The 9,263-nt window shown below is 32.5% G+C and overlaps 1 protein-coding gene across 3 annotated transcripts in view; it reads left to right on the forward strand.

Moving 5' to 3' along the window:
• LOC107477044 (probable caffeine synthase MTL2) overlaps positions 1 to 9,263 on the forward strand; it is a 19,198-nt gene that overhangs the window by 6,523 nt on the left and 3,412 nt on the right. The window contains exons 2-3 of one of the 3 annotated variants that reach the window (XM_021137407.2): positions 651 to 744; positions 1,340 to 1,744. The exons of 1 other annotated variant lie outside the window; for it this stretch is intronic. In XM_021137407.2, coding sequence (XP_020993066.1) covers positions 667 to 744; positions 1,340 to 1,744 — 483 coding nt within the window. In that variant the 5' untranslated portion in view covers positions 651 to 666. Of the gene's footprint in view, positions 1 to 483; positions 745 to 1,339; positions 1,745 to 9,263 lie in introns of those variants that run through there. One more of the 3 variants, XM_052258746.1, reaches the window with a different exon arrangement.

Genomic DNA, 9,263 nt, shown 5'->3' on the forward strand with positions numbered 1-9,263 from the left:
TAAAAAAACTTTAAAATGTATTGATATACTGATATTTTAATAATTTTTAACTATTAATTTTAATTATAAAAAATATATAATATATAATTAAGATTAACAATTAAAATTTTCTAAAATATTAGTACACTAGTATACTCGTATACTTAAAAGTTTTTTAAAAGTATAACAAATAAAAGTCTTAATTTTTTTTTTAATTTCTGATTAATTTACTTGTATGTTAATGTAGGACGAGATAGATAGTGCCAAAATCTATCGTCTCATTATCATTCCTACTTTATCCTAAAAATATATAATAATATTGATTTTTTAGGGATCGTATTATTAAATAAGAAATGCTATGAACCAGTAAAATTTGTGATGTATAATCATTAATTAGTTATCATTAATATTTTTAATAGTGTGAGATGATATCTAACGACATAAAATTACTTATTTTCTTTTTGATGATTAAATACTAATCTCCTAAACTTTCTCTTATTAAATTGTTTGTAATAATAATATTCTTATCTCTTTTTTTTCATATTTCATATAAAATCCTACCCCGTGTAACGATTTACATAAAATAAAAATAAGACCTGAATATAATCTATCATTCTCCATTTGTTATATTTGTTACCATTTATTTGATCATATTATTAATTATTCCATAGCATCAAAAGAAGAGGAATGGATACACAGCAAGTAGTCCTCCACATGAACCATGGCACAGGAGATAATAGCTATGCTAATAACTCCATCATTCAGGTACACAAATAATAATAATAACAATATTCTCTTTATTTCTCGGTAAAATTGCTCACAAAAGAAAAGAAAACATTTTTTTAATTATTTTTTTATATTTTTTATACAAAATAAAAAAATACAAGCCGAATCCATCTTAGCTTAGTACTAAGTATGTGATATTAAAGTGGAAGAAAAATACCTTTATTAGTCCAATGATTGATATATAAGTACTTTTTTATCCGAACAAATTTTATATATGGGAATATTAGGTAAATAATGACTATTTTGAATAATATGAACAACTATCAATTAAATGAAAATACACTATACCTTAATTTAATACTATTAATTAAATTTATTCTTTTAACCTCATTAATTCACATTATTCACACATTGTTTAAAAAGTTTATTGATTACCTATTTTTTTTTTATATATTGTCTATTCTGTATTCTCGTGTAAAAGATATTGGTAGTTCACACAAAAATTATTATTAATGAAAGACCAAATTTGAACAAAAAGGAATTTCGCTTATGCCGTTTCATGAGTGACAACGAAATTAATTAATTAACATTATTATGTTCTATATGACACTAATATATGAATGTATTTTGACAGAAAAAGGTGATGAGGGAGGCAAAAGGCATAGTAGAAGAGAGTATCAAGAGGTTATATACTATTATTCCTATTCATTGTTTTAAGGTGGCTGATTTAGGATGTTCTTCAGGACCAAATGCTCTTCAGTTGGTATCTAATGTCATCGACATTGTTGATAATACTACTTCTAACTTGAATCTCAAACCATCGGTCTTTCAATTCTTCTTGAATGATCTATTTGGGAATGATTTCAATAGCATCTTTAAATCACTTCCACAATTCTTGGAAAGCCTAGAAGAAAAGAAGGGACACAAATTTGGTCCATGTTTTATTAATGCCACTCCAGGGACATTCTACAGAAGGCTATTTCCCAATGATTCCTTGCACTTCCTTCATTCTTCTCTTAGTCTTCATTGGCTTTCTCAGGTGAAAAACCACATCACCCACAAATTAAAATTTTTATTGAATAAATAATCATTTTGGCCTCTAAAAAATTTTGATTTTATCAAAATGAATTCTAACTTTTATTTTTGACAAAATATACTCTTAGATATCGGTGAGTATTTAAACAATTCGTCCAATTAGAGTCACTAAAACCATAAATTTAAAGAGTGGAAGATCTGAAAAAGAATATATCTACCTACATCCAATTGTTTTCATTTTTGGAGGACAATCAACTAGAGCGCAGGTTTGATTCAACTCAAGTGCAACAATTTCTTCTGCCATGGCAGGGCGCTAATGAAAAACCTTAATGGCATGTTGAAAAGTCTCTGATACTAGTTTTAATTTCAATTTTATTTTAGTTATAAATAATAATTTAAAATTAAAAATAAAATTTGTTTTTCTAATGTTTAGTTTTATTTCAATTAAAATTTTATTTTTTAATTATTTTAAATATAATCATATAAGTGACAAAATTTTATTAGTTTTTTATTAGGGTGATATCAATTTTATTTTATTAATAAATTTTAATGCAGATTTTAATTCTAAATCAATTTATTTTTTGAAAATATAAAAAAATAATACTTTAAAAATATTTTATTGGAGATACTTTAATTTAGAAACGATATTTGTAAAAAAAATATTAGAAATGATAATGTTATTATTGATTACTATTAATGATACAATTTGGAGTAGAATACCAATAATTAGGTTAGATAAGGATATATTAGGATACGTGATGGACATTGAATCAGGATAAGGTTTTAGATAATAAATGTGTGAATAGGTTGTTTGGATTTTCAGGATAAGGTTTGAATGACATTAACTTTTTTAATTTATAAGAAATTGTTAATTTATTATTGAGGAAGAAGGATCTTTCACTCTTTAAAGATTGGGAGCTGTCATATTGAGTTAGGATGCCAACATAAATGAAGATGTTGACGATGACAACAATAAATTTGATGCAACTATGAGGGCAGAGTTCATAGCTAAATACACTAGAGCTGATATAAAACCTCCTTTGAGAGCACAATTTAGAGAATAAGTCATGAACAAGTTTTTTCTCCGATTTAAGAATAAGATTTTTCAATTGATGATGGAGGTTGAAGTATTGGAATTTCCTACTCTTGTGATATCATTCATAAAGAAAGAATGCTTGAAGGAACAAATACCATTATATTATAATAATTCGTTAATTTTAATCTGTATAAAACAATGCAAGGAAATAATACGTTAACCAAAATAAAGTTGAGTCTTGGCATGTGGGAGGTAATAACCTTACATGTATTATACAAGAAGATGAAATAGATAGAGTTAGATTACTTACAAAGCAAGCTAACCATTTTAAATAACGGTATCCTAGTCCAAATAAATAAATCTCAGTTGGTTCTTATTCGAGTCAAACTGTTATATTAAATAATATACTACAGTGGATATAAACTCACGTAAAGGCTAAAAATACCTTTACATAAAGATTTAGTGTCTTGGATAAAGTTATGATGCATTGTACTTTTGACACGTGATATTAATATAATTTAAAAGTGTTGTTTTTGTAAAATAATTATTACCTTTAATATTTTAGTTCTCGTATTCAATTAAATTGAAAATAATTTTTTTAAAAAATTATATTAAAATTATATTTTTTTTAACTGAGATTAAACCAATTTTTAGTTTAATTATTTATTTTTTTTATTACTTATTTTTTTTATGTAGGAATTTGAAATCACCTTAAATTAGATAAATTATTAAAACTTTCAATTTCTGCAATTTTTTAGAGTTTTTGTTATATTAACCACTAATTTTTTTATTTATTAATTTAGATAATTTAGATATTTTTTCTCTTGTTCTTTCTAGTTTATTTATTGTTTCATTTTCATTTATAGATTATGTTTTTATTGTTAGGTCACACTTTTAACGTGTACTCATTCAAAACCTTTAGAAAAAGATGTTCTATCGTCTTTATTTGAGTGGCGATATTTTGGTGGCTCTTTCAAATAATTAAAATGCGGTCAATGCCAAAAAAAATTAAATAACTAAAATGTCGTCATTTTCGCCGTGTGGCTTTTATTTTGATTCCCTGTTATGTTCTCCTTTTAACTTTTATATATTGTTAAAGATGCGAAAGGGGAGTGTGAGAATAGAGCAAAATTAGAAACAGAAAGAAGAAAATGAGAGTACTTGTTCTCTCAATGTACTCAATGATGAACCACACTTTACATTGTTACAACAGTCAGATATATATATTGGTCTTCTAACCAACTGAGTTAGAATAATTAGGGGTTAACTAAAATTTCTGTTATAAGCTACTTGTCTAACTAATTTGTTGTTACAACTAGTAAATCAATTAACTACTAATTGCTAAGCTAGTATATCAAGTAACACCCTTTTTCAAATTAGGAGTGTGTAAGTTGACCAGTCCTAACTTGCCAAAGAATGTGGAGAACATGGACGGAGGTAACGGTTTGGTCAGGATGTCCGCAACATGTTCAGTGGTGGAGATGGGAAGAAGGTGAATGAGACCTTCTTGGAACATCGGGTTAGAGGCGATGTGAATTGCAGATTGGTTGTCGCAGTAGGTGCTGATGGACTTGGTGAGAAGCATTCCCAAGTCCTTCAAAATGAAACTGAGCCAAATAGCCTCCTTAGTAGCAGCGGTGAGCGCCCGATATTCAGCTTCGGCTGAACTGCAAGCAACTGTCACTTGCTTTTTTGCTCTTCCATGAAACTAGGGCAGTGCCAATGTAGAAGCAGTAGGCTGTCACAGATCTTCTTGAATCAGGACATGCCGCCCAATCGGAATCAGCAAATCCAGTGACACAGAGATCAGAGGTGGCCGAGAACACTATGCCAGTGGCAGGGGAAGCTTTGATGTATCTGAGAATTCGATGGACAGCACTGAGGTGGGAAGTAGTGGGGTGGTCAAGGTATTGACTCAACTTTCCAATGGCAAAGCTAATGTCAGGTCGGGTGTTGGTCAAATAGAGCAATTTGCCAACTAACTTTCGATATTTAGTAGAATCTGAGAGGGGAACGCCTTCAGTTTTGCTGAGTTTGGTACTGTAGTCCATAGGGGTAGAAGCAGGCTTGCAGTTCTCAAAGCCAGCATCCTTCAAGATGTCCATAGCATACTTTCTTTGATTAAGAAGAATGCCCTCTTTCGATCGCGCAACCTCCATCCCAATAAAGAATTTCAAATCTCCAATGTCTTTGATTTTGAACCTATCATCCAAGACTATTTTGACAGCATTAATTTTCCCCAAATCATTTCCAGCCAATATCAAATCGTCAACGTAAACCAACAATGCGGTGAATCCAGATTCAGTTTGCTTAGTAAACAAACTATAATCAGCCTTTGACTGAACAAAACCCAACTCAACCAGAACAGATTTCAGCTTTGTATTCCACTGTCGACTCGCTTGTTTTAGACCATAAAGCGACTTTTCAAGCTTGCACACTTGGCCAGCTTTGACGTCCAACCCTTGAGGTGGTTTCATATACACCTCTTCATCCAAATCGCCGTGCAAGAATGCGGTATTGACATCAATTTGCTTGAGGAACCATCCTTTTGCCGCAGCCACAGCCAAGACAACTCTCAAGCTGCCCAACTTCATCACAGGGCTAAATGTGTCCCGATAATCAATCCCAGGGACTTGGGTGAATCCCTTCGCCACTAATCGTGCCTTGTAGTGTTCAATGCTGCCATCAGGGTTGTATTTCACTTTGAAAACCCACTTGTTGCCAATTGCTTTCTTGCCGGGTGGAAGTGAAGTGAGCTTCCAAGTTTGACTTTGCTCAAGAGCTTGGAGTTCATTCTTAATAGCATCAACCCAACAAGATTGAGTAATTGCTTCACTGTAGTGCTTGGGTTCAATGTTAGAAGATATGGCTAGAGAATATGCAGTATGTGATGCAGAAAATTTTTCATATGACAAATAATTCTTTCAGATTTTCAGAGTGGAAGCCGAGAAGTGGTAGCATTTAGACAATGATAGTCTTGCAAATGTGATGGTGCTCTGCGAATTCTTGTTGATTTTCTTAACAGCGGCAGTGGTGATGCATGTTGAGGTGCAAGTGTGTGATTTTGTGGCATATTTGTTTGATTAGGTGATGAAGATTGAATTGGTGGTGTATGTGCTGAATTGAAATTTTGTGGGGCATTATTATTATTGTTGAGAGTCTCAGTGTGTGAGTTGGATGTATGTGATGGTTGATGATTAGTGTGTGTTGTGTGAGGTTGAAGAATGATGTCATATGCAAAGGGGTCAGTTTTGAACTGAATAGAAGATGTAATATATGTGCTTTGGTCAGGGTGTGTGCTTAAGTATGGAAAATGATCTTCATAGAAGGACACATCTCTTGAAGTAAATATCTCTCTAGTCTTTAGATCAATTAAGAGATATCCCTTGGTACCCTCCTTGAAACTCAAAAAGGCACACCTTCTGGATCTTGGATCCAGTTTCTTTCGATTTGCTTGGAGTGTACTGGCATATGCCAGACACCCAAAAACCCTTAAATGAGATATGTCAGGTAAAGAGTTATGCAAAGCTTGATAAGGTGATAAATTGTTAAGAAAATTTGATGGTAGTCTATTCATGATGTGAACTGAATATGAAACTGCATATTGCCAAAAACACTTAGGTACATTTGAGTGGAAGAAAATTGTTCTAGTTATTTCAAGAATGTGTTGATGTTTCCGTTCAACAATACCATTTTGTTGAGGAGTTTCAACACATGATCTTTGGTGTAATATGCCAGTTTCATTGAAGAAAGAGTGCATCAAAAATTCAGTTCCATTATCGGACCTTATACGTCTAATTTTGCTGTGGTACTGTGTTTTAACAAAATTTACAAAGAATTTAATGAGATCAGCAACTTTAATTTTGTTTTTCATGAAAAATACCCAAGTGAACCTTGTTTTATCATCCACTATGGTTAAGAAATATCTATGTCCTCCCGTAGAAGGAATGACCAACGGGCCCCAAACATCCACATGAATTAAATCAAAGGAAGTTAATGAAACTATGCTGCTATTATTGAATGATAATCTCTTTTGCCTTGCTAGGTGACATGAGTCACAAGGCTGTACATCACTGTCACAATGAATGAATTTGAAAATTTTCTTCATTTCTTTCATTCTATGGAATGGTGCATGGCCTAACCTAAAATGCCACAGCTTTGTGTTTGAAATATTTAGTATTGGCATGTCTACATGAGTTTTATTTGATACCTATGCAATTTCTGATCGCGCAGCATCACAGTTCAAGGTATAAAGGCCACCACACACTCTAGCTGCTCCAATCGTCTTCTTCGAGAGTAAATCTTGTATCTCACAATCGTCATCAATAAAACTCATTTTACAATGCAAATGTTTTGTGACTTTTGATACTGATATCAACTTGAAATTGAAAGATGGGACATATAATGCATTTGTGAGGTACAGTTTATTTGAAAATTTGATAGTTCCAGCTATATTGCTAATGGTTTGTGCACCATTAGGCAACCGAATGATTATAGGAGCTATCTTGAAATGAGTTTGAAAATCTTCTAGGCAATAGGATACATGAATAGTAGCTCCTGTATCTATTATCCAAGAACCATGTTTTGATGCAGAAATGTTTAAAGCCAACACGCTTGACTTAAAATGCATGATATGCACCAAGTTACCTTGATGAGGTACTTGTTCCAGGGTTGTGATTTGGTTAGCACTGTGGATCTGCTTTGCCTCTCCCCTGTTGAGTAAAGCTAGTAGGGCTGATTTCTGCTCTGGAGTAAAGTCAACATTGGAAGTTTCATTTCTTCCACACAGCCAGAATCATCAATGCCATCGCCATTTATTTCAGCACTAAAATTCACTGCCCCCAAACCTCCGTTTGAGTTCAGATTTCTCTGTCTAAGATGGGGGGAACCATGTTTCTTGTAACATATATCTACTGTGTGGCCTCCTTTACCACAGTATGAACACTGCATCCTACCTCTTCCCGTTTGTCCTCTCCCAAAGCCTTGGAATCTACCTCCTCTACCTTTTCTTCTCCCTCTGCCTTGTGACGTCTCAGCAGTGTTAAAGGAATTGGTAGAGTGTAATAAGATCTTGGGGTCTATGGTATCATCCATGGTCTGATTTTGCCTTTCTTGTCTAGTCATCATGGAAAACACAGCCTTTAAATCTGGCAGTGGCTCCATCAGCATGACCTAAGCTCTAACATTCGCAAACTGTTCATTAAGTCCTCTTAGGAATCTAGTTACATGATCTTCCATTCTATATTTTCGCATTTCTCCTAATCCACAAGTACACACAAATTCACAATTGCAGGGTGGAATTGGCCTGAAGTCATCAAATTCTTCCCACAGTGACTTCAGTTTTGTGAAGTATTGTGTCACGCTCATTTCTCCTTGTCTTGTTCCGTATAGCTCCTCCTACAGTTCTGCAATTCTAAATCTATCACCCTCATGGTACCTGTGTTTCAGGTCCTCCCATAGCTCATATGCAACCTTGTTCCACATCACGCTTCGGGTGATTTCAGGGTTTAGCGAGATTTTAATCAAGGCTAAGACATATGTATTACATCTATCCCACAATTCAAACAATGGATCATTCTTATCAAGTTTCTTTAAACTTCCATAAACAAATTTCAGCTTGTTTTTCGATTTTAGGGCTAACAACATCGTATTGCTCCAACTACTGTAATTCTTGCCATCAAGAATGGTAGGGATGAGGGAGATACCAGTATTTTCAGAAGGATGAAAGTAGAAGTGGCTCGATGAATCTTGGCTAGGGTTGCTGCCATTCCTGTTGAGGTGAGCCTGAATCGATGAGATCTGGTTCAAGAACGCGGCGATACCTTGAGGATCGAGGCCTTGGAAGGAATTGCCTTGGTTCATTTGGAATTGCTCTGAATTTTGATTTGGATCCATCACTAGGTTTCAGATCGTGCACTTGATGTGTGTTTTGATTTGAATTCTAAGTTTCTCTTTTCTCATGTGTCTTAATTCAGTCTTAATCTTACATATATACCGATTTATTCTTTAGATTATAACTCAACCTTATATATGATAAAATCTAAATTTTTTTTATTAAAATTATATCGGATTTAAACTAAATAAAAATTAAATTTTTAAAATTTTAACAATAATTTATAAAAAAATATTTATAACTCATTTATTTATAAAAAAAATATTTCCAACAAATTAATATCTATATTTAAACTTAAATTTGTTCATAAATTCTAATTTGATATTTTTTTGATCTATTTTCTAATTCAACAAGTGTGACTAAAAATAAAATAAAAAGTTTATAATTAATATAACATAATATTAGAATTAATTTAAAACATATATACCTTATTAGTTCTTTTGGAGTGCACCTGAGTCGAGTAAAACCGGATTTATCTTGCCTCAAATCCGATTCTAAATAATGACTGAGTCTATTTTTGAGACTTTTACCCGACCCTAAACCTGATAAAATTACACCAAATTAATCTCTAAAATATTCGAATTCAGACCAAAT

This window comes from Arachis duranensis, chromosome 3 (genome assembly GCF_000817695.3).
Source record: "Arachis duranensis cultivar V14167 chromosome 3, aradu.V14167.gnm2.J7QH, whole genome shotgun sequence".
NCBI classification, from domain to species: Eukaryota; Viridiplantae; Streptophyta; class Magnoliopsida; order Fabales; family Fabaceae; genus Arachis; species Arachis duranensis.